Source organism: Coregonus clupeaformis, chromosome 37 (assembly GCF_020615455.1).
Source record: "Coregonus clupeaformis isolate EN_2021a chromosome 37, ASM2061545v1, whole genome shotgun sequence".
Classification (NCBI taxonomy): domain Eukaryota; kingdom Metazoa; phylum Chordata; class Actinopteri; order Salmoniformes; family Salmonidae; genus Coregonus; species Coregonus clupeaformis.
In genome coordinates, this window is record NC_059228.1 from 617,287 (window position 1) to 644,763 (window position 27,477).

The following is a 27,477-nucleotide window of genomic DNA, read 5'->3' on the forward strand; positions in this document are numbered from 1 at the left end:
GAGAGATCCTTGATGAAAATCTTCTCCAGAGCGCTCAGGACCTCAGACCGGGGTGAAGGTTCACCTTCCAACAGGACAACGACCCTAAGCACACAGCCAAGACAACACATTAGTGGCTTTGTGACAAGTCTCTGAATATACTTGAGTGGTCCAGCCAGAGCCCAGACATGAACCCGATCAAACCTCTCTGGAAAGACCTGAAAATAGATGTGCTGCGATGCTCCCTATCCAACCTGACAGAGCTTGAGAGGATCTGCAGAGAAGAATGGGAGAAACTCCCCAAATACAGGTGTGCCAAGTTTGTAGTGTCATACCCAAGAAGACTCGAGGCCGTAATCGCTGCCAAAGGTGCTTCAACAAAGTACTGAGTAAAGGGTCTGAATGCTTATGTAAATGAAATATTTTAATTTTTAATTTTTAATACATTTGCAAACATTTCTAAAAATCTGTTTTTGCTTTGTCATTATGGGGTATTGTGTGTAGATTGATGAGGAAAACAATACATTTAATACATTTTAGAATAAGTGTCACGGAATCAGCCGAGGCTGCTCCTCCTCCTTGCTCGGGCAGGCTTCGGCGTTCGTCGTCCCCGGAGTACTAGCTGCCACCGATCTATGTTTCAGTGTTTGACTTGTTTTGTCCTGATTGTGTACACCTGTTCCCCATTATGTTGTATCGTATTCCCTATTTAACCCTCTGTCGTTCATTGTGTGTTGTGTGTTATTATATTCGTCATCGGCAGTGTTCGTGTGCGGGTTGTTTATTTCCTCCTAATGTGGAGATTGTTTTCCTACTCTGGTTATTTTTGAGTAAAGTACGTTTCCAGTAAGCTCTGTGTCCTGCGTTTGACTTCGCCTACCGCATTTCACCGTCGCATTCTGACAGAATAACACACCATCATGGAGTCAGCAGGATCGGTGGTGCCAAGGGGATCACTGGAGGAGCGCGTAATCCACCAGGAGGCCATGATCCAGAACCTGGGCACCACCATGCAAGGGGTGATGGACACCTTGAGGCGATGGGAGAGTGGAGGTTTGCCCACACTTCCTCCTACGATACCACCACCATCAGCCATACTCAACGTTCCAGCTCCGGAGTCCAGTGGGATTCGGCTCTCGCTCCCGAGGGCTTATGATGGCACCGCGGCCGGGTGTCAGGGTTTCCTACTCCAGGTTGAACTCTACCTAGCAACCATTCACCCGGCGCCCTCGGGATACGAGAGCATGTCCGCCCTCATCTCCTGTCTGTCCGGCAAGGCGCTGGAGTGGGCCAACGCCGAATGGGGTGGGATAGACGCCGCTACGGTCAGCTATGCGGAGTTCACCCGCCGCTTCCGGGCAGTATTCGATCATCCCCCAGAGGGTAAAGCGGCGGGTGAGCATCTATTCCACCTTAGACAGGGGAGGAGGAGCGCGCAGGAGTTCGCGCTGGACTTCTGGACGCTAGCTGCCAACATGGGATGGAATGAGAGGGCCCTCATCGACCACTACAGATGCAGCCTGAGGGAGGACGTGCGTCGGGAATTGGCCTGCAGGGACACCAACCTCAGCTTTGATCAACTGGTGGACATGTCGATTCGCCTGGATACCCTGTTGGCTACCCGCGGACGTCCGGATTCGGGGCCGTCCATTCCATCCCCCAGCACCTCCGAGCTGACCCCTATGGAGCTCGGAGGTGCTGGTGCTAGGGAGACCAGGAGGGAGACCAGGAGGGAGACCAGGAGGGAGACCAGGAGGGAGGCCGTCCCCTGCACCAACTGTGGCCGCAGAGGACACACTGCTGGTCGGTGCTGGGGAGGTCTCCTAGGAATCGAGGCAGTGGACGATGCACTGATGAGTCATTCCAGGTGAGTAGGCACCCAACTCACCCAGAGCTCTCTGCTGATCATATGTGTATTAACGTGGTGTTTCCCGAGGTTTCTCCTCACTCCCAGCATAAGGCGCTAGTAGAGTCAGGCGCAGCTGGGAATTGTATCGATCGCCAGTTCACCTATAAGTTAGGGATTCCTATCATACCTGTTGATGTGCCCTTCCCCATTCATGCCCTAGATAGCCGCCCGTTGGGGTCAGGATTGATTAGGAAAGTCACGGCGCCTCTCCGGATGAAAACGCAGGAGGGTCATGAGGAGATAGTACGTTTGTATTTGATTGATTCTCCTGCATTTCCCGTGGTGTTGGGGCTTCCCTGGTTAACGCTCATGACCCCAACATTTCATGGCAGCAGTGAGCTCTCCAGGGATGGTCTGGCGTTTCCGTAGGGGCAACGACGGTGGAAAGCCCGAACCAAGTTCCCACCTTGCACATTCCACCTGAGTATGCCGATTTGGCTCTCGCCTTCAGTAAGAAGAAGGCGACTCAATTACCACCTCATTGACAGGGGGATTGTGCGATAGACCTCCAGGTAGGCGCTGCGCTTCCACGTAGTCACGTGTATCCTCTGTCTCAGGAAGAGATGGCCGCTATGGAGACCTACATCACCGAATCTTTGAGACAGGGTTACATACGGCCGTCTACTTCCCCTGCGTCCTCGAGTTTCTTTTTTGTGAAGAAGAAGGATGGGGGTTTACGCCAGTGTATTCATTACCGTGGTCTAAATCAGATCACCATCAAATACAGCTATCCTCTCCCTCTGATTGCTAGTATGATGGAGTCATTACACGGGGCGCGATTCTTCACAAAATTGGATCTCAGGAGCGCGTACAACCTGGTGCGCATTAGGGAGGGAGATGAGTGGAAGACAGCATTCAGTACCACCTCGGGTCACTATGAGTTCCTCGTCATGCCATACGGGTTAATGAATGCTCCTTCAGTCTTCCAATCATTTGTGGGCGAGATTTTCCGGGACTTGCATGGACAAGGTGTTGTGGTATATATTGATGACATTCTAATATACTCCACTACACGAGCCGAGCATGTATCCCTGGTGCGTCGAGTGCTTGGTAGACTGTTGGAGCATGACCTGTATGCGAAGGCGGAGAAATGTCTGTTCTTCCAGGAGTCCATCTCCTTCCTGGGACATCGGTTGTCCGCGTCAGGGGTAGAGATGGAGATTGACCGCGTTTCTGCCGTGCGTAATTGGCAGACTCCCACCACGGTAAAGGAGGTGCAGCGCTTCTTGGGTTTTGCCAATTACTACCGGAGGTTTATCCGGGGCTTTGGACAGGTAGCAGTTCCCATTACCTCTCTGCTAAAGGGGGGTCCGGTGCGCCTGCAGTGGTCAGCTGAGGCGGACAGGGCGTTTAAACGTCTGAAGGACCTGTTTACCTCAGCTCTGGTGCTGGCGCATCCGGATCCCTCTTTGGCATTTCAGGTGGAGGTGGACGCTTCCGAGGCTGGGATCGGCGCTGTGCTGTCTTAGCGCTCGGGTACGCCACCTAAACTCCGACCCTGTGCTTTCTATTCTAAGAAACTCAGTCCGGCGGAGCGCAATTATGACGTGGGGGATAGGGAGCTGCTGGCTGTGGTTCAAGCCCTGAAGGTGTGGAGACATTGGCTTGAGGGGGTTAACACCCTTTTCTCATTCTGACTGACCATCGTAACCTGGAGTACATCCGGGCAGCGAGGAGGCTGAATCCTCGCCAGGCAAGGTGGTCAATGTTTCTTTCCCGCTTTGTATTTAAGCTCACCTATATACCAGGGTCCCAGAATGCTAAGGCAGACGCCCTGTCCCGACTATATGACACAGAGGAGAGGTCCATTGAGCCCACTCCCATACTCCCGGAGTCTTGCTTAGTGGCACCGTTGGTGTGGGAGGTGGATGCGGAAATCGAGCGGGCATTACGTTCCGACCCTACTCCTCCACAGTGTCCAGAGGGTCGGAGGTACGTGCCGCTCGAGGTTCGCGACCGTTTGATATACTGGGCTCACACGTCACCCTCCTCTGTTCATCCGGGTATTGGTCGGACAGTGCACTGCCTTAGTGAGAAGTACTGGTGACCAACCTTAGCTAAGGACGTGAGGGTTTATGTTTCCTCCTGCTCGGTGTGCACCCAGTGTAAGGCACCTAGACACCTGCCCAGGGGGAAGTTACAACCCCTACCCATTCCACAACGGCCGTGGTCTCACCTATCGGTGGATTTTGTCACGGACCTTCCTCCCTCCCAGGGGAACACTACGATCTTGGTCGTTGTGGATCGGTTTTCTAAAGCCTGCCATCTCATTCCCCTGCCAGGTCTCCCTACTGCCCTACAAACTGCTGAGGCCCTGTTTACACACGTCTTCCGGCACTATGGGGTGCCTGAGGATATAGTGTCTGATCGGGGTCCCCAGTTCACCTCTAGAGTCTGGAGGGCATTTATGGAACGTCTGGGGGTCTCGATTAGCCTTACCTCAGGTTTTCACCCTGAGAGTAATGGGCAGGTGGAGAGAGTTAACCAGGATGTGGGTAGGTCATATTGCCAGGACCGGCAAGAGGAGTGGTCGGGATATATTCCCTGGGCAGAGATAGCCCAAAACTCCCTCCGCCATTCGTCCACTAACCTTACGCCTTTCCAGTGTGTGTTAGGTTATCAGCCGGTTCTGGCACCTTGGCATCAGAGCCAGACCGAAGCCCCTGCGGTGGACGAGTGGTTTCGGCGCTCTGAAGAAACTTGGAACGCTGTGTATGTCCATCTGCAGCGGGCCATCAGGCGGCAAAAGGCGAGCGCCGATCGCCACCGCAGTGAGGCTCCGGTGTATGAACCGGGAGACCGGGTCTGGCTCTCGACCCGAAACCTGTCCCTTCGCCTGCCCTGCCGGAAGCTGGGTCGGCGGTTTGTGGGGCCCTTTAAAGTCCTTAGGAGATTGAACGAGGTATGTTATAGATTACAACTGCCCATTAATTACCGCATTAACCCCTCGTTCCATGTGTCTCTCCTCAGGCCGGTGGTAGCTGGTCCACTCCAGGAGAGTGAGGTACGAGAGGCTCCTCCGCCCCCGTTGGACATCGAGGGGGCTCCGGCGTACTCAGTCCGTTCCATCTTGGATTCGAGGCGTCGGACTGCAGTATCTCGTGGAGTGGGAGGGGTACGGTCCGGAAGAACGGTGCTGGGTCCCCAGGAGGGACATTCTAGATCCCTCCATGTTGAGGGACTTCCACCGGAGTCATCCGACTCGCCCTGCTCCGCGTCCTCCTGGCCGTCCCCGAGGCCGGGGTCGGCGCACGGCTGGGGCCGCGCGTCAAGGGGGGGGGGTTCTGTCACGGAATCAGCCGAGGCTGCTCCTCCTCCTTGCTCGGGCAGGCTTCGGCGTTCGTCGTCCCCGGAGTACTAGCTGCCACCGATCTATGTTTCGGTGTTTGACTTGTTTTGTCCTGATTGTGTACACCTGTTCCCCATTATGTTGTATCGTATTCCCTATTTAACCCTCTGTCGTTCATTGCGTGTTGTGTGTTATTGTATTCGTCATCGGCAGTGTTCGTGTGCGGGTTGTTTATTTCCTCCTTATGTGGAGATTGTTTTCCTACTCTGGTTATTTTTAAATAAAGTACGTTTCCAGTAAGCTCTGTGTCCTGCGTTTGACTTCGCCTACCGCATTTCACCGTCGCATTCTGACAATAAGGCTGTAATGTAACAAAATGTGGAAAAATTCAAGGGGTCTGAATACTTTCCGAATGCACTGTAGTTTGCCAGTAACTAGCTAACACCAGACACAGATGAAAGGGGAAACCTTTAAATATCTTTGCCTCAGAAGAGTAGGGGAAACCTGTAATTATATTTACCTTGCAGTCAAATTTTGGTGACAGTAGACTAGCTAGCTAGCTATGTAAACCACGCCCCTCTGCGAACACGCCTTCTGCGATGATGGTTACAAGGCAGTAATTATTTAAATTAGATAAGCGAATAAGACGTTACAATTGGTGTATTAAAAATATATATCGTGATGTTAGGCCCTGTGTTTTGCGCAATCATATGACATAACAACATTTTAACTTTTTAAGCCTTATCCAGAAATGAGAATTACACCAAAAATAAAAGCTATTGTCTGAGGACAGTTCTGGACCATCTGACATAAGGCGACAGTTTGATGAAAAAGCTTTAAATAAAGGTCCAAATCCAGGCATGTCACATGATTGTACAAAACATAGGCCCTCAATCCTCAATCATATCAATCTGGCCTCCTGAATATAGGTTTTTGACACAGAGGAGGAAGGCAGTACCTTTATAATGAAACTTTATTGATGTACCAGCAACAGTCATTTTTCATACTGTGGTGATCCTACTTTGATCTGAGTGGTGTGCTACGATTGTAGCTAGATGTACTCAGACTTTTCTGAAGTTAGCTAGCTTCAGTTAGCTTCACATTCCAGCTCAGGCAGTAAGAATGGCGGCGGAGGAGATGGCTGACGTTTTACGGGCTCCTAACCAATTGTGCTATTGTGTGTGTTTTTTTGCGTTATTTGTAACTTATTTTGTACATAATGTTTCTGCCACCCTCTCTTATGACCAAAAATAACTTATGGGTATCAGGACAGCGATTACTCACCTCGTACTGGAATAAGATTTATTCTTTAACAAGTTGGACGAGAAGGATTTTCTTCAGACACCCGACAAGGCCCAAATCCCCATCATTCGCATGAGAAAGAGACAGAGATATCGGGGACGTAGGTCGGGGTGCCTTGTAAGGATCCAACGGCAAGTGGGTAATCTGCCTCTAACATCAGTGCTATTAGCCAACGTGCAATTATTGGATAACAAAATAGACGATCTACGATCACGGATATCCTACCAACGGGACATTAAAAAATTTAATATGTTAAGTTTCACTGAGTTGTGGCAGAACGACGACATGGATAACATACAGCTGCCGGGATATACACTGCATCTGCAAGCTAGAACCGCTGCCTCCAGTAAGACAAGGAGTGGCGGCCTGTGTATATTTGTAAACAACAGCTGGTGCACGAAATCTAGAATTAAGGAAGTCTCAAAGTTTTACTCGCCTGAGGTAGAGTATCTGATGATAAGCTGTAGACCACACTATTTCCCAAGAGATTTCAAGTACTGTATATTTTTTGTAGCTGTCTATTTACCACGACAAACAGATGCTGGCACTAAGACCGTACTCAATGAGCTGTATAAGGCCATAAGCAAACAGGAAAATGCTCATCCAGATGCGGTGCTCCTAGTGTCCGGGGACTTTAATGCAGGAAACTTAAATCCATTTTACCTAATTTATACCAGCATGTTCAACCAGAGGATAGAAAACTCTAGGTCACCTTTACTCCACGCACAGAGACGCATACATAGCTCTCCCTCACCCTCCATTTGGCAAATCTGACCATATCTCTATCCTCCTGATTGCTGCTTACAAGAAAAAACTAGAGCAGGAAGCACCAGTGACTCGGTCAATAAAGAAGTGGTCAGATGACGCAGATGCTAAGCTACAGGAATGTTTTGTTAGCACAGACTGGAATATGTTTTGGGATTCCTCCGAAGGCATTGAAGAGTACACCACATCACTCACTAGCTTCATCAATAAGTGCATCGACGACGTCGTCCCAACAGTGACCGTACGTCCATACCCCAACCAGAAGCGATGGATTACAGGCAACATCTGCACTGAGCTAAAGGGTAGAGCTGCCACTTTCAAGAAGTGGGACTCTTACCCAGATTCTTATAAGAAATCCCACTATGCCCTCAGACAAACAGGCAAAGCGTCAATACAGGACTAAGATTGAATCGTACTACACCGGCTCCGATGCTTGTCGGATGTGGCAGCGTTTGCAAACTATTACAGACTACAAAGGGAAGCACAGCCGTGAGCTGCCCAGTGACACAAACCTACCAGACGAGTTAAATTACTTCTATGCTCGCTTCGAGGCAAGCAACACCGAAGCATGCATGAGAGCATCAGCTGTTCCAGACGACTGTGTGATCACGCTCTCCGTAGCCGATGTGAGTAAAACCTTTAAATAGGTCAACATTCACAAGGCCGCAGGGCCAGATGGATTACCAGGACGTGTCCTCTGAGCAATGCTGACCAACTGGCAAGTGTTTTCACTGACATTTTCAACCTGTCCCTGACTGAGTCTGTAATACCAACATGTTTCAAGCAGACCACCATAGTCCCTGTGCCCAAGAACACTAAGGTAACCTGCCTAAATGACTACCGACCCGTAGCACTCACATCTGTAGCCATGAAGTGCTTTGAAATGCTGGACATGGCTAACATCAACACCATTATCCTAGAAAACCTAGACCCACTCCAATTTGCATAGGCCCCAACAGATCCACAGATGATGCAATCTCTATTGCACTCCACACTGCCCTTTCCCACCTGGACAAGAGGAACACCTACGTGAGAATGCTATTCATTGACTACAGCTCAGAGTTCAACACCATAGTGCCCTCAAAGCTCATCACTAAGCTAAGGACCCTGGGACTAAACACCTCCCTCTGCAACTGGATCCTGGACTTCCTGACGGGCCACCCCCAGGTGGTAAGGGTAGGTAATAACACATCTGCCACGCTGATCCTCAACACAGGGGCCCCTCAGGGGTGCGTGCTCAGTCCCCTCCTGTACTCCCTGTTCACCCATGACTGCATGGCCAGGCACGACTCCAACACCATAATTAAGTTTGCCGACAACACAAGTGGTAGGCCTGATCAACGACAACCATGAGACAGTCTATAAGGAGGAGGTCAGAGACCTGGCCATGTGGTGCCAGAATAACAACCTCTCCCTCAACGTGATCAAGACAAAGGAGATTAATGTGGACTATAGAAAAAATAGGGCCAAGCACGCCCCCATTCTCATCGACAGGGATGTAGTGGAGTAGGTTGAGAGCTTCAAGTTCCTTGGTGTCCACATCAGCAACAAAATATCAAACACACCAAGACAGTCGTGAAGATGGCATGACAAAGCCTATTCCCCCTCAGGAGACTGAAAATATATTAATATTACCATTTCTTTACACAAAAAAACATTTGATTTATAAAATATTGAATCAGCCGTCCTCCTCAAATGAAGGGGATGATGACACAATTTTTTTGAAGGGGAGGGAATCTGATATCATTGGTCCTCAACTCGCAGATCAGACACTTCACTCAGGATAAGTGGATTAAGCCCTGAGTTAGCCTGCCCCGGAGCAGGTTAGGTCTGAAGGATTAATTGCCATAGACATTTACCTGGCTAAAAGGTGAGCCACATTCGTGTCACTTGCTATCCCGAGTTGAACTCAGAGTTGACCAAAGTTAGCTTGCTAACTCCTCTTTCCAGATTTGTTGTACACCCCTCTGGTTTCATTGAAATATCATCAAATTTGATGAAAAACATGATTTGGACTGATCAGGACCTTTAGGGTGAAAGGGTAGGGTTATCTGGTCCTAGTTCAGTGGTAAAGGGTACCTTAAGCTATTTTACAATAATAATAGGTTGAGAGTCTTACACTTTAGTCAATGTCTCCATACCCCTGAAGACATCTTTGGGCAGTGTCTCCAGATTGTTGTAGGCCAGACTCCTGTTGATCAGAGAGAGAGAATATATTGTTATATTATTTGTCATTCAGGAATGATGCCATTAACCTTTCATATGTACCAACAAACAGGTGTGATCATTCTACAGTGGTCCCTGCAGCGTACACTCAAACTGGTGTGATCAGAACGCTTACTTAGAATGTCCAGTTTCGATTGACGCAACAGTCAGCATTTGAGCTAGCCAAACAGTTTTTTCACAGAAACATTTTGCACAAACACAGTCCTTACAAAGTTATGTCCTGAATGTGACCAGTTTATTTTTCACAGAAGTAGCGATAGTATACACAATCATCCAAACCGGAAAATATTGGCTACATTAGTCCTAGCGCTAACTGAGGAAAGATTGATGTAACACAAGCGGCCATATTTAGATAACACTCGGATGTCAGAAACCACAATATGAATTAGTGAATAGCAATTACTGTTTATAATTCATCACATCACGGGTGAGCTCACCATTGAAAGTAATCCGACGATGGGTAGTTTGTGTACGCATGACATATTCGTTTTATCACGTCAACCAAAGATAATAAGAGGAGACAAGAAGAGTTTGGTCTGTTTGAAGTATGCATGTTGAAGGGGGTATGTCGTCTACGATCATTCACTTCCGGAAGTTTACCCTTCACCTCATTATAACATCTTTAGTATGACAGATGTTTACGTGACACCCAGAATGCGTTGTATAATGTCAACAAACATGGCTCCACACATAGCTGGCAAATAGCTTAGCATTAGCTCATTATAATCAGTATAACCTTCAAAAAAGTACTTTACACACATCATAGGTAGGCTGGACACATGACATTTTTAACAACGCTTTTTTCTGATAAAAACTAGTTAATTGCATCTGCAAAATATCTCACAATGTGTATATTTAGATTTTTTTCAAGTCGGGCACCATTTTAATCATGAGAATCTCCTCTTTGTAATTACGTAAGTCTGGGCAGTGAGCTCAGTTGTCATCGATCACTAGACCAGAAATAGTCATACGTTTTCATTTTTTCCCAACTTCCTCATTACGCAGACATAAGCACAGTTGACACCATCGAGGTGCAGATGTTTACTTTCTACATAAGTTATTTTTTTCAGTTTCATCCTAAGAACAGATTGTAGTGGTAATATGAAAAGCTATAATATGGGCTCGCGCTAGTGTTCCAGCTTAGCCAAAGTTCTATTGCCGTTTTTCAGACTTGGGTGAATTTTGACTCGTTCTATTGTCCAGCCTATCATAGGTGTCCATTACAATCAATGCAATAATCGGAATGCATTATTTGTCACCAGTACTTGAAAACATGTGAATAAAACTGTAAATACATTATGCTCTATACATACAAACATACATGCATACATACTGTATTCTACAGTAGAAACGACAACACGATACACCGAAAATACATTGATAGGAATGCACACATGTCCAAAGTTTCTATTTGTAAGGAAAACCACAAGGAAAGCAATGCGAGCGCCAGCTATAAAATGTTCAAATTCGTGCAAGACTGCACAAATGTCTGCAAACTTGATCTGCGGAAACATTGGTGAAGTGCTTGGGCTCTCCTCGAAGAGAGAAGTTTGTCCGGCTCAGTAAAGCCTCAAACATAAATTGTCCGCAACACTGAAATGGGCTACTTCTATGTGAAGTAATGAGGAGGCGGAACACACCTCAATTCAAACTGTTGTTAGAAAATAAAACTTGTTGGAAAATAATTTGAAATTGACAAGTTGAAACATAACGTGTTAACTGTCCTGTTGCCTAACAATCACATTTTGGAACAGTGAGTGCATTCTGACAATCACCTGCATAAAACAACTCACGCTGGGGCGACCGTTAGAGATATTTGGAACTCACGTGAAAAGGTTAATATTGCAATTCAAAAATCACATTGCAGATTACATTGAGGTACAATGAGGAGAGTGTAGAATTTGACATTGGGAAACCTAAGTCAATTCTAAACTGTTTGAAAAAAGGGTTCCTCAAGTTTTCTTTGTGAGGGATAGGGTTCTACCAAGAACCCTTTTCATCTGAAGAACCCTTTTTGGAAGAAAGTGTTATTTAATGTTCCTTTGGAAGGCAATAATCAGAATATGCTTTTTTTTTTATTGTAATTTGTTTTCTTTCTTTTAAATAGTGTTTAAACTTTAACATCAGGAGTTTCTGACAAGTTTAAAAATATAGGTGTTAGAAAGTTTTAAAGTTAAACTGTACCTATATGGGAATATAGGTACAGTATCTGGTATTCCCTTAATCATTTTACATATACAGTAATGACATAGCTAATATCTTTGCCATGATTTCTTAATTACAAATGAGTATTTTCTGTGACTTTATTGAGCAGAGAGTAGGAGAATAGTCTGAGTAAACCAGCAGTCTATTGTATGGTACACAACGAATTGGCCAGTGTTAACTAGTGTTGATTTTTCAGTGTAACGTTTATAGTGTTTATAGTTGAATTAACTCTGTAAAGAGTTTAATGAAATGCTCAATGCAGCTGTTTTTATCTCAATATCAAATAATTTCTGTGTAACAATTAAGTGCCTTACTGTGATTGTTTTAAATCAAAATGGTAAAAATAAACAAAAATAGCTTCTTAGCAAGAGCAATTTCTCAAGCAACAATTTTGCTATGACTGTCTGGGTGGGAGGGGAAAACTGAAAAATTAAGAGGAGCGATTTCGGACGGGAAATCCGATTGCCCCACCTCAGGCTGATGCATCAGCTGAGATGGCAACAATTAGAGGCTAGTAAAAATCAAGCCTACCTTATTGGCGGTCTATTTACGCTGACCGGGTCTGCTCACTCATCCTGCTGCGTTTTGGTGTTACTGCTACTATGCGCTGGCTTCTTTTTCTGCATTGATGCTGCTGTGTAACTAGATGTTTCTCGCTATGCTGCTGTGTTCTGATATATTATTTTCTTTGCGAATGCTCGCTAGCTGTGTTTGAACCTCGCCAGCGTCATTCAATATGCTCATGTAGCAATGTTTGGCTGCTGCGGGGATGTCATTGATTGCGAGGATCCAACATGTTGCTGCTCTACTGTTGTCAGTAGAGCAGCAACTAGCTAGCTAAGTAGAATTAGCCACGGGAGTTACCTATCATATAGCCTACTCGTTTGTTCCCAATACTAGATTTCGGGGAGATTAGGTGCTCTCTGTGAACACCACCCCATCATGGGAAAGTAGCCTATGCTAGGCTAGTATAGAGTCTATGTGTCAATATACAGTGAGTGAGTAGCAATGTTTTCTAATCATGAGCAGGAGATGGTGTTTATCATAGTGATTTGATAGTATTTCAGCCCCTATGCAGACGTTTATCATTTAGTGCAGCATCAACATCGATAGTAGTTATCACTGCGTGTTTATTTTATTATTTTATTTTTTTAAACTAGTGAACAACAATGCTTAGGCCTCTACTTCCAGCCCATACCCACTATCTACATTTTATGGACACAGTCAATTTTACAATAATTATGTTTTGTTTGTTTTTTCTCCTGAACTTCCTCTACTCTCAACCTCTCCGATCATTTTCATGATGTCCATCCGATTTGCTTCTATATGCCATATCTTTCCAACTGTGCTCCTTCACAAAAGCTCCCAACCTACAACCTATTTACTTATTATGGACACAGTATGCTTACATTATTAGTTATCTTGTTATTATTTGTTGTTAGTTGTTATTAGTCTCATCCTTCAATTCCATTCAACACCTCCCCAGTATCTGTTAACACCATCCATATAGGATTGGTAGCAAGAATTTTATATAATAATTTAAATTGAAATATTCTAAACACTATGCCATGGGATCGGTACGTCAAAAATCTCTTCCCAACTATTTTTCAATCTATAGTGGACAGCTGTCAATCCTTTGGTCCTTAAATGAAACTGATATACTTTTTTATTTATCACAGTTTTCCTTAACCAATTATGTTCTTTAATGCAAGGCCGACAGACAAGTTCCTTACTTTCTCCCCCTTCCACTTTCCTCTTCCATTTTTGCGGTAAGGCTGCAATTATTTGGTTGTAATTTTGAGTTGAGCAGACATTTCCATATGTTTTTGTTAGCTGCATGTGCGACATAACTCCACCAGTCCTACCGATGATATAATTTACTAAGATTATACCTTTTTTAAACATTTTGTCAAATTTTTTTATTTTTTTGTCAATTAGTATATTTTAGTTTAACCACAATATTTGTTGCATTATTTGTTCTGTCGTTTCTGGAGGATTAAATTGAAATTGCAACCAACTTTCTATGGCTTGTTTTAGAAATAGTGATATTTGGGAGATGATCTCCTTTTCAAATAACTCAAAGTGAGGGGTTGTAATCTGAATAAAGGGGAAAAGGCCATTCTTGAACATTGGGCGAGACAATCTTACTAATTTGCTAGAGAACCAGTTCTGTATAACAGAAGCTTTTAGTGATAGGTCTAATGCTTTAATATTTAATAATTTCTGTCCTCCGAATTCATATTCTTTACATAAATAGGCCCGTTTAATTTTGTCTGGCTTGCCGTTCCAAATAAAATTGAATATTTTTTTTCTCATATCATTAAAAAAACTGTTCGCTAGGCGTAGGCAAGACCATAAGCAAATAGGTAAACTGGGAGAATACTAAAGAGTTAAACAGGGTGATTTTACCATAAATTGACAGGTATTTACCTTTCCATGGTAGCAAGATATTATCTATTTAGCTAACTTTCTATTAACATTTATTGAAGTGAGATCATTTATTTACATTTACATTTAGCAGACGCTCTTATCCAGAGCGACTTACAGTTAGTGAATACATATTTTTTTATAATGGCCCCCCGTTGGAATCGAACCCACAACCCTGGCGTTGCAAACGCCATGCTCTATCAACTGAGCTACATCCCTGCCGGCCATTCCCTCCCCTACCCTGGGCCAATTGTGCGCCGCCCATGAGTCTCCCGGTCGCGGCCGGCTGTGACAGAGCCTGGATTCGAACCAGGATCTAGTGGCACAGTTAGCACTGCGATGCAGTGCCTTAGACCACTGCGCCACTCAGGAGTTACTTTGGGATATGTATTCCGAGTATATCCACATCACCATCAGACCATTTTATTGGTAAACTACATTGTATTTTTTTTTTATCCATTACGTAATATAGTACATTTGTCATAATTTGGTTGTAATCCAGAGAGGTTAGAAGATATATCTAGATCCTCTATGAGGCTGTGGAGGGATTCTAGTTGTGGATTTAAAATAAAACATGAATCATCAGCGTACAATGACACCTTTGTTTTTAAGCCCTGGATTTCTAATCCCCTGATATTATTGTTGGATCTGATTTTAATAGCTAACATCTCGATGGCCACAATAAATAGATATGCCGATAGTGGACAACCTTGTTTCACTCCTCTTGACAGTTTAAAACTTTCTGAGAAATAGCCATTATTTACTATTTTACACCTAGGGTTACTATACATGATTTTGACCCATTTTATAAGAGGTTCTCCAAAATTGAAATGCTCCAGGCATTTACAGTGGGGAAAACAAGTATTTGATACACTGCTGATTTTGCAGGTTTTCCTACTTACAAAGCATGTAGAGGTCTGTAATTTTTATCATAGGTACATTTTTTTTTAAATCCAGAAAATCACATTGTATGATTTTTAAGTAATTAATTTGCATATTATCTCATGACATAAGTATTTGATCACCTACTACCCAGTAAGAATTCCGGCTCTCACAAACCTGTTAGTTTTTCTTTAAGAAGCCCTCCTGTTCTCACTCATTACCTGTATTAACTGCACATGTTTGAACTCGTTACCTGTATAAAAGACACCTGTCCACACACTCAATCAAACAGACTCCAACAACTCCACAATGGCCAAGGCCAGAGAGCTGTGTAAGGACATCAGGGATAAAACTGTAGACCTGCACAAGGCTGGGATGGGCTACAGGACAATAGGCAAGCAGCTTGGTGAGAAGGCAACAACTGTTGGCGCAATCATTAGAAAATGGAAGAAGTTCAAGATGACGGTCAATCACCCTTGGTCTGGGGCTCCATGCAAGATCTCACCTCGTGGGGCATCAATGATCATGAGGAAGGTGAGGGATCAGCCCAGAACTACACTGCAGGACCTGGTCAATGACCTGAAGAGAGCTGGGACCACAGTCTCAAAGAAAAACATATTTTAATGAGTACTTACACTTAACAACAAAACAACAAAACGATACGTGAAGTCAAAAAGGTTCACCAACACAAACCTATACAGAACAAGATCCCACAAATGACAATTGCAAAACAGGCTGCCTAAGTATGGTTCCCAATCAGAGACAACGAGCCACAGCTGTCTCTAATTGGGAACCACCCTGGCCAACATAGAAATAAATGATCTAGAAAGAAACACATAGAAAACAAAACATAGACACGACACACCCTGGCTCAACATTTAAGAGTCCCCAGAGCCAGGGCATGACAGCATGTCCAGGCCCATCTGAAGTTTGCCAATGACCATCTGGATGATCCAGAGGAGGAATGGGAGAAGGTAATGTGGTCTGATGAGACAAAAATAGAGCTTTTTGGTCTAAACTCCAATCGCCGTGTTTGGAGGAAGAAGAAGGATGAGTACAACCCCAAGAACACCATCCCAACCATGAAGCATGGAGGTGGAAACATCATTCTTTAGGGATGCTTTTCTGCAAAGGGGACAGGACGACTGCACCGTATTGAGGGGAGGATGTATAGGGCCATGTATCGCGAGATCTTGGCCAACAACCTCCTTCCCTCAGTAAGAGCATTGAAGATGGGTCGTGGCTGGGTCTTCCAGCATGACAACGACCCGAAACACACAGCCAGGGCAACTAAGGAATGGCTCCGTAAGAAGCATCTCAAGGTCCTGGAGTGGCCTGGCCAGTCTCCAGACCTGAATCCAATAGAAAATCTTTGGAGGGAGCTGAAAGTCCGTATTGCCCAGCGACAGCCCCGAAACCTGAAGGATCTGGAGAAGGTATGTATGGAGGAGTGGGCCAAAATCCCTGCTGCAGTGTGTGCAAACCTGGTAAAGACCTACAGGAAATGTATGATCTCTGTAATTGCAAACAAAGGTTTCTGTACCAAATATTAAGTTCTGCTTTTCTGATGTATCAAATACTTTTGTCATGCAATAAAATGCAAATTAATTACTTAAAAATCATACAATGTGATTTTCTGGATTTTTGTTTTAGATTCCGTCTCTCACAGTTGAAGTGTACCTATGATAAAAATTACAGACCTCTACATGCTTTGTAAGTAGGAAAACCTGCAAAATCGGCAGTGTATCAAATACTTGTTCTCCCCACTGTATATATAACTATTTAAAAATATATATCTATTCACATATCCTGCATATCTTATTTTCCATCATTATCAATTAATATGCGTAACAATGTCGGCAGTGCATGCGCAGGATCTCAACATACAACCAGGATTGCCATTATATTACATTTAATTTATTGACAAGCAATTATTATCCTAGCAAATAATTACCGCGGTCCATCCCATACCCTCCCCCCCTCAACAGATGTGGACAAACACACACGCACATACTCACATACTCCAACACACTCAACCCCCTTCCTCCACAATCAACCATAAAATCAGATGCTCAACGGTTGTTACATCCCAGAGCCCAATTCAAGAAAGGACCTGATTTACAAGTGCACATACAATTACAGCTGATCGATAAAGCATGCAAGATTGAGCAGAAATTGACAACAATGTGAGATTTGATTAATCTAATTAATCTATGTCAAGTCCTAGGTGATGCCCAGTTTATGAGAATGCTGAAATTATGCATATTATCAGTGATATCCCAGTCACATTAGTTAGAGTGAACTGCGGCGGCAGTCACCCCTAAAATGTTGTACAAATCATTATGACTATGGTTATTATTCTTGGAACCCTATTCCCTTACACAGTTTAAGATAGAACGCATTCAACATAACTTGCAGACTGGTCTGGAGTAGTGCATTTGTATAGCTACAATTTTGCTGGTTTTCTGATCTGAGCAATCAGAGTATCTGCAGCTCATTAGTGCATACTGTTGCATGAGTCACACTATTAGCATACATGTACGGTATCATTTCAGTCAATGTCGTTATATGTATTTACTTCATTCTTATTAGCACCAGTAGGTTTAGGCTCTGTTTATTAGCATGTCTAATCATGTGTCATGCATTTTACATACATTCTTGGACCTCTGTAGCTCAGCTGGTAGAGCACGGCGCTTGTAACGCCAAGGTAGTGGGTTTGATCCCCGGGACCACCCATACACAAAAATGTATGCACGCATGACTGTAAGTCGCTTTGGATAAAAGCGTCTGCTAAATGGCATATTATTATTATTATTATACAGTAGGTGGTCCTCCCCGTCAGTCCATCTTGCGTTCTATATTATTCTAGCATATGATATTGTATTGTATGTCATTGTAGCGATCACTTCATTCTAGTCAAGTATTAGTACTTGTTATTAATTCATTTTCTGTTGCATTTTGTTATTTTCATGTCTTAATACTAGTTATATTATGTGATTAGGCTGCAACTCTTATGCTGTGGTGAATACTCAAATATTCAGGTATTAGCTGATATTATTTGCTTCATTTTCTACACACAGTATGCATGGCTGCCAATATTGTATCATGGGAGCACGTGCTGGTTAGGCTCCGTCTACTTCACCTAGGTGAATGTTGTGCTTATTCATGCAATGTTTGTTATGTTCTGTATCATCTGCACATAGTCGTTATGGCATGGTTGCTATTATTGCTATTGCAAGAGCACACAGTGAGGTTGTGGTGACTTAGAGGGCAACAATGGTGCCGGAGGGGATGGCTGCCGTTTTATGGACTATTAAACAACCGTGCTATTTTGTGTGTTTTTTCGCATTGTTTGTAACTTATTTTGTACATAATGTTGCTGCTACCGTCTCTTATGACCGAAAAGAGCTTCTGGACATCAGAACAGCGATTACTCAACTTGAACTGGACGAATGAGTCGGACGAGAGGTTTTGCTCCAGACACCCGACAGGGCCCTCATCCCCATCATTCGCAGTACAAAGAAAAGGAGATATCGCAGAAGGAGATCGGGGTGCCTGGTAAGGAGCCGGCGACGAGTGGCTAATCTGCCTTTGCCATCGATACTATTGGCAAATTTACAATGCATGTATATCCTACCAACGGGACATTAAAAACTGTAATATCTTATGTTTCACCAAGTCGCGGCTGAACAAAGACATGAATAACATACAGCTGGCGGGTTATACACTGTATCTGCAGGATAGAACAGCAGCCTCTGGTCTATGTATATTTGTAAACAACAACTGGTGCACGATATCTAAGGAAGTCTTGAGGTTTTGCTCGCCTGAGGTAGAGTATCTCATGATAAGCTGTAGACCACACTATCTACCAAGAGAGTTTTCATCTATATTCTTCGTAGCTGTCTATTTCCCTCCACAAACTGATGCTGGCACTAAGACCGCACTCAATGAACTGTATACGGCCATAAGCAAGCAGGAAAACGCTCATCCAGAGGTGGCGCTCCTAGTGTCCGGGGACTTTAATGCAGGGAAACTTAAATCCGTTTTACCTCATTTCTACCAGCATGTTAAATGTGCAACCAGAGGGAAAAAAACACCTTTACTCCACACACAGACGCGTACAAAGCTCTCCCTCGCCCTCCATTTGGCAAATCTGACTATAATTATATCCTCCTGATTCCTGCTTACAAGCAAAAACTAAAGCAGGAAGCACCAGTGACTCGGTCAATAAAAAAGTGGTCAGATAAAGCAGATTCTAAGCTAAAGGTGTGATGAGTACTGAGGATACGAAGAGGCAGGACGCAGCAGCAGGAATCAACAATGTAAAGGTTTACTTAACACTGAGCAAGAGATCAACAAAGAGCGAGTACACGACATGGCACTAACAATCACACACAACACAACACTGAACAGTCCAGGGCTATATAGGGGTGGTGATGAGATGATGAGGTGCTGTTGCGCTGAAGGTGATTAGGGTGCGTTGGGTTTCCATTCCGGTGTTGCCGAAGTGGTGGCTCAGTAGACCGGTGAATCAGAGAGCCGGAGGGGGGCAGCGGGAGGAGACGTGACAACAGGACAGTTTTGCTAGCACAGACTGGAATATGTTCCGGGATTCTTCCGATGGCATTGAGGAGTACACCAAATCAGTCACTGGCTTCATCAATAAGTGCATCGATGACGTCGTCCCCACAGTGACTGTACGTACATACCCCAACCAGAAGCCATGGATTACAGGTAACATCCGCTCTGAGCTAAAGGGTAGAGCTGCCGCTTTCAAGGAGCGGGACTCTAACCCAGAAGCTTATAAGAAATCCCGCTATGCCCTCCGACGAACCATCAAACAGGCAAAGCATCAATACAGGACTAAGATCTAATCGTACTACACCGGCTCCGACTCTCGTCGGGTGTGGCAGGGCTTGCAAACTATTACAGACTACAAAGGGAAGCACAGCCGCGAACATCCCAGTGACACGAGCCTACCAGATGAGCTAAATTACTTCTATGCTCACTTCGAGGCAAGTAACACTGAAACATGCATGAGAGCATCAGCTGTTCCGGACGACTGTGTGATCAGGCTCTCCGTAGCCAATGTGAGTAAGACCTTTAAACAGGTCAACATTCACAAGGCCGCAGGGCCAGATGGATTACTAGGACGTGTACTCTGAGCAATGCTGACCAACTGGAAAGTGTCTTCACTGACATTTTCAACCTCTCCCTGTCTGAGTCTGTAATACCAACATGTTTCAAGCAGACCACCATAGTCCCTGTGTCCAAGAACACTAAGGATAACCTGCCTAAATGACTACCGACCCGTAGCACTCACGTCTGTAGCTTTGAAGTGCTTTGAAAGGCTGGTCATGGCTCACATCAACACCATTATCCCAGAAACCCTAGACCCACTCCAATTTGCCTACCGCCCCAACAGATCCACAGATGATGCAATCTCTATTGCGCTCCACACTGCCCTTTCAGAACTGGACAAAAGGAACTCCTATGTTAGAATGCTATTCATTGACTACAGCTCAGCATTCAACACCATAGTGCCCTCAAAGCTCATCACTAAGCTAAGGATCCTGGGACTAAACACCTCCCTCTGCAACTGGATCCTGGACTTCCTGACTGGCCGCCCCCAGGTGGTAAGGGTAGGTAACAACACATCCGCCACGCTGATCCTCAACACCGGGGTCCCTCAGGGGTGCGTGCTCAGTCCCCTCCTGTACTCCCTGTTCACTCATGACTGCATGGCCAGGCACGACTCAAACACCATCATTAAGTTTGCTGATGACACAACAGTGGTAGGCCTGATCACTGACAACGACGAGACAGCCTGTAGGGAGGAGGTCAGAGACCTGGCTGTGTGGTGCTAGGACAGCAACCTCTCCCTCAACGTGATCAAGACAGGTCCGAGGATGTCCACATTCTCATCGACGGGGCTGTAATGGAGCAGGTTGAGAGCTTCAAGTTCCTTTGTGTCCACATCACCAACAAACTAACATGGTCCAAGCACACCAAGACAGTCGTGAAGAGGGCACGACAAAGCCTATTCCCCCTAAGGAGACTGAAAAGATTTGGCATGGGTCCTCAGATCCTCAAAATATTCTACAGCTGCACCATTGAGAGCATCCTGACTGGTTGCATCACTGTCTATTTATGGCAACTTCTCGGCCTCCGACCACAAGGCACTACAGAGGGTAGTGCGTACGGCCCAGTACATCACTGGGGCCAAGCTTCCTGCCATCCAGGATCTCTATACCCGGCGGTGTCAGAGGAAGGCCCTAAAAATCGTCAAAGACTCCAGCCATCCTAGTCATAGACTGCTCTCTCTGCTACCGCATGGCAAGCAGTACTGGAGCACCAAGTCTAGGTCCAAGAGGCTTCTAAACAGCTTCTACCCCCAAGGCATAAGACTCCTGAACATCTTATCAAATGGCTACCCCCCCATTTTACGCTGCTGCTACTCTGTTTATTATCACTTTAATAACTCTACCTATATGTACATATTACCTCAATTACCTCGACTAACCGGTGCCCCCGCACATTGACTCGGTACCAGTACCCCCTGTATATAGCCTCGCAATTGTTATTTTTACTGCTGCTCTTTAATTATTTGTTACTTTTATTTCATATTATTTCATATTGTATTTTTGTGTGTGATTCTTTTTTTGGTATTCTTAAAACTGCATTGTTGGTTAAGGGCTTTTAAATAAGCATTTCACTTTGTCTACACCTGTTGTATTCGGCGCATGTGACATATAACATTTGATTTGAACACTAACTATCCCTTCCACAACATCTGCAGGAGCATTGCAGTACGATGGCACATCATTTTAGGATAGTAGTAAGCCAGTTTATGTGAGTTATCATGCATGCTTGTACATAATACGTATGCAGGCATCTTATACCCTGAGGCAGCTCACTGAGAGTGACTCATATCTACCAACTTGTGCTGGCCCAAATGTGTGGGTGCAACATGAACTGTTCAGCCATTTAGCAGCATGATATCTTGTGCTACTCGAATGGTGTTGGTCTGTCGTCTGCTAAACATTCCTGGGTCTTTTCATCACATATGCATATATTCACAGGAGTAAAGCCTCATTTTAAATGGATACTTCTGCCTAACCTAACTTTTCTTCCTCAGGCTTGAAGTTATCACGCTGGACCTTAGTGGGGAAGCTGACGCCGTACAGCTGTGCGATGACTAATCAAGCCTCGCCATAGTTTCAGCCGTTATGGATGGGCTGTTGATACTAGCATTACCTAGCATGTGGTGGGCTAAACACCCACATCACGATCAGTGTTGGTGATCAAGTATTCATTGCCTCTTATGGGAAGGTCTGTTAGAGCGCTTATTTCAGACACTCTTATATGCAGGCTTATTCTAGTAATATATGGGGTCTATTTCTCTCGTTAACAGGTCATCATTTATTCTTCTCTCATGGCTTACCGGCATATACTATTAGACATGAGCCTTCAGCTCAGGTAGACTATTTGTAGGTCTAGGTTTTGATTATCAGATCACTTTCATTGTGCACACTGTGCATGCTGCCGATGCATCAGCTACTGCTGAGTCATTTCAGTAGGACATTAGGCAATTTAAATAAGATGGGTACGTAGCTAACGTTTAGTTGTGGTTTTGGGGGGTTGTTAGTAATACTGTATGTTTTATGCTATGTGATGGTATGTCATGGCTGAGCTGTGCCGCTCTGCAGCAGTCTACTGTATGGTCTTCTGTCTGTACAATGTCTTCTGTTATATAACCATGTACGTCTTGTCTATTCTAATTCAGTCAGGCAAATGTGCCTTATCATGCTCCAATAGCAGGAATTCAGTTCATATTGTGTGTCAGGACCCTTCAGTGTGCAGTCTGCTCAAGAATCCATCTTTCTGCCTACCCTTCATGGCCTACAGAGAAGCAACAAACATGCATATCAAAGAGTATCTCTCCTCTCTCAGTAGCACAAGTCTGAGTTCAAGCTAATTAAATTACGCTTTTCCAGAGGTGGCTCATATGATGGCTTTCACTTTAATTTTGCATGATCTTTTAAGTTCTGTTTGCATTATGGACTCTCACATGTGGAACATTGTCGTCATCACCAGAACTAACACTGCTTTGTCCTCTCTGTCATGTTATGGTGCCTGCATGCTGAGCACGGGCAGCACCTGGCGAACCTCTGTTCAACATTGATGCTGGCAACCAATGACAAGATACTAGCTCTAAGCTATTGGTGCCCAATTCGGCACTGCTACTGCTTCTCAATTGATCACTCTGATCCTCTGCAGCTATGATGTTACAATGTATTCTGAGATTGTGAAACCTACCTCAGTTCTTGCAGTATTGCTATATGATCATGATTCTGTAAGCCCATGCATGGTCCATTGGCTATGTTGCATAGGTAGAATATCCTCATTCACCAAAATGACAGCTCTTTCTGCCTCATGGACTTCAAAATAGCAATCTTCAGGCAATGACAAAGGTTACCTATCACCCTCACTCTATGAAAAAAAATTGATTTGCATGAAGGAAATTGAGTTTTGGCTTGTACAATGATATTTTATATTAGAGGCAATCTTATGGCTTTCTACATGTTTTTTACAGTTGGGGAATAAACTTCGTATTAATTTCTCTTAAATCATTGTATGATCTCAGGATGTTCTGATTTAATTATGGACACTCACATGTTCACCATGTTGGTAAAGCATTCCCAAATTGATAGGAAGGGAAAGGTACGCCAGGTATCATTGCTCAAACGAACACTGCTTTCTGTCCTCTCTTCCATGTTACGCTACCTGCAATGGCGACCACTGGCCACGCCGGGCGATCCATTATGACGAGATACTGGTTTTTCATCACGGCTCCGTCTCCTCTGCCAACGCTGCGGGCTATCTCCTGAGCTATACGCTGCCCATTCATTTCGCATTGGCGCTGCTTGAATTACTTCTCTATCTGTCCCTGCATCCACACTGAAGATCATGGGGCGGTGGTCCTCTGCTTCCTACGAATGCTATAATAGATTAAACGCCAAGGAGATTTTGGATGCCAAAAGTGATGAGTTAATCTGCGAGTTCCATGGCTTATATAGTTCGCTATATACAGCCCACAGCAAATAGCATTGCTTTGGTGGTTATCGTAATAAACGTCAGTGCATTTTAGCACAGGTGGTTGGCTGTGTGCATATTGCTTAGGTTGCTTGTTAGATGGTAGATATTTCATGTTGTCCCACAGATGATCAGGCTACTCTTATAGTTCAGTGAGAGCACCCGGCGGTAGGGTTCACACTGCTATGTTGGCAAGCTAGGTAGATAGTTCACACGTGCCAAGATGAAGCTCATCTTGCCTCAAGCAAGGGTACCCGGCGATACGTCACGAGGGATATGAGTCATATGTTGCTCAGTTTATGCCACACATGGTTAACCTTCCTACATAGTATTCATTCTTGCGATGGTAGGTTTACTTTAGCTGGTCTATTGATAATATCTAAACGGCGCTCTGGCGTAGCCACACATAGTCGGATGGTGTAAGGTTCCGTTGTTTATGGGGGATTGGTATATCTTACCACACTCACTGCCTATAGGCTGTTTTATATTGATGCTTTGCTTGGGCAGTGAAATACCCTGAAAGAAGAGAGCCTATATCGCCAAGCCTTGCATTATTCATTGCTTAATGAATGGTTAAACATATTTCTACATGGCAATTTCTTTCTGAATTAGCTGTTATTGGCAGAGAGGTTTGGAACTCTCTTTCTTGTTGGTCAATTAACTAATTTGTCACCAGGCAGGCCAAAACTCCATCCCACAAAAACAGGCTGAAACTTTAGGCGGGCTTTTCAAAGAGCTCTTACATTAAAAGGGCATTATCATCATTTTCACAATTTCACAGTATTATTCCAACATATACAGTGGGGAGAACAAGTATTTGATACACTGCCGATTTTGCAGGTTTCCTACTTACAAAGCAGGTAGAGGTCTGTCATTTTTATCATAGGTTCACTTCAACTGTGAGAGACGGAATCTAAAACAAAAATCCAGAAAATCACATTGTATGATTTTTAAGTAATTCATTTGCATTTTATTGCATGACATAAGTATTTGATCACCTACCAACCAGTAAGAATTCCAGCTCTCACAGACCTGTTAGTTTTTCTTTAAGAAGCCCTCCTGTTCTCCACTCATTACCTGTATTAACTGCACCTGTTTGAACTCGTTACCTGTATAAAAGACACCTGTCCACACACTCAATCAAACAGACTCCAACCTCTCCACAATGGTCAAGACCAGACAGCTGTGTAAGGACATCAGGGATAACATTGTAGACCTGCACAAGGCTGGGATGGGCTACATAACAATAGGCAAGCAGCTTGGTGAGAAGGCAACAACTGTTGGCGCAATTATTAGAAAATGGAAGAAGTTCAAGATGACGGTCAATCACCATCGGTCTGGGGCTCCATGCAAGATCTCACCTCGTGGGGCATCAATGATCATGAGGAAGGTGAGGGATCAGCCCAGGACTACACGGCAGGACCTGGTCAATGACCTGAAGAGAGCTGGGACCACAGTCTCAAAGAAAACCATTAGTAACACACTACGCCGTCATGGATTAAAATCCTGCAGCGCACGCAAGGTCCCCCTGCTCAAGCCAGCACATGTCCAGGCCCATCTGAAGTTTGCCAATGACCATCTGGATGATCCAGAGGAGGAATGGGAGAAGGTCATGTGGTCTGATGAGACAAAAATAAAGCTTTTTGGTCTAAACTCCACTCACAGTGTTTGGAGGAAGAAGAAGGATGAGTACAACCCCAAGAACACCATCCCAAGCATGGAGGTGGAAACATCATTCTTTTGGGATGCTTTTCTGCAAAGGGGACAGGATGACTGCACCGTATTGAGGGGAGGATGAATGGGGCCATGTATCGCAAGATCTTGGCCAACAACCTCCTTCCCCAGTAAGAGCATTGAAGATGGGTTGTGGCTGGGTCTTCCAGCATGACAATGACCCGAAACACACAGCCAGGGCAACTAAGGAGTGGCTCCGTAAGAAGCATCTCAAGGTCCTGGAGTGGCCTAGCCAGTCTCCAGACCTGAACCCAATAGAACATCTTTGGAGGGAGCTGAATGTCTGTATTGTCCAGCGACAGCCCCGAAACCTGAAGGGTCTGGAGAAGGTCTGTATGGAGGAAAAGCCAAAATCCCTGCTGCAGTGTGTGCAAACCTGGTCAAGACCTACAGGAAACGTATGATCTCTGTAATTGCAAACAAAGGTTTCTGTACCAAATATTAAGTTCTGCTTTTCTGATGTATCAAATAGTTATGTCATGCAATAAAATGCAAATTAATTACTTGAAAATCATACAATGTGATTTTCTGGATTTTTGTCTTAGATTCCGTCTCTCACAGTTGAAGTGTTCCTATGATAAAAATTACAGACCTCTACATGCTTTGTAAGTAGGAAAACCTGCAAAATCGGCAGTGTATCAAATACTTGTTCTCTCCACTGTATATATAAACCCCAGTCGTACTTTATCAAATGCCTTTTCGAAGTCTGCTATGAATATCAGGCCTGGTTTCCCAGATTTTCCATAGTGTTCTATTGTTTCCAATACTTGCCTTATATTATCTCCAATGTATCTTCCATGTAAAAAACCTGTCTGATTAGAATGAATAATATCCGACAATACCTTTTTAATTCTATGCGCTATACATTTTGCTAGAATTTTTGCATCACAACACTGAAGTTTAAGGGGCCTCCAATTTTTTTTATGGACTGGATCTTTATATTTTCCACTTGTATCCTGTTTCAGTAATAATGAGATCAGAACTTCTTCTTGAGTGTCAGATAATCTACCATTTACTTAGGAGTGGTTAAAACATGCTAATAATGGTCCTTTTAGTATATCAAAAAAGGTTTGGGATACCTCAACTTGCAAAATCGGCAGTGTATCAAATACTTGTTCTCCCCACTGTATATATATATATATATATATATATATATATATATATATATATATATATATATATATATATATATAAAGGGCATTCGGAAAGTGTTCAGACCCCTTGACATTTTCCACATTTTACTACGTTACAGCCTTATTCTAAATTTGATTAAATAAAAACAAATTCTTCATTAATCTACACAAAATACACCATAATGACAAAGTGAAAACAGGTTTTTAGAAATGTTTGCAAATTTATTACAAAAAAAACAGAAATACCTTACCTATATAAGTATTCAGACCCTTTGCTATGAGACTCGAAATTGAGCTCAGGTGCATCCTGTTTCCAGTGATTATCCTTGAGATGTTTCTACAACTTGATTGGAGTCCACCTGTGGTGAATTCAATTGATTGGACATGATTTGGGAAGGCACACACCTGTCTATATAAGGTCCCACAGTTGACAGTGCATGTCAGAGCAAAAAATATATATATATATATATATATATATATATATATATATATTACAGCACTGTTGGAGCTAGAAACACAAGCATTTTGCT

General features: G+C 44.1%; 1 protein-coding gene across 1 annotated transcript in view; it reads right to left on the reverse strand.

Annotated features, from left to right (window-relative positions):
- LOC121553551 (leucine-rich glioma-inactivated protein 1) overlaps positions 1 to 27,477 on the reverse strand; it is a 52,775-nt gene that overhangs the window by 7,613 nt on the left and 17,685 nt on the right. Inside the window, exon 5 of the mRNA XM_041866738.2 lies at positions 9,364 to 9,435. Within this exon, the coding sequence (XP_041722672.1) occupies positions 9,364 to 9,435 (72 nt within the window). The remainder of the gene's footprint in view (positions 1 to 9,363; positions 9,436 to 27,477) is intronic.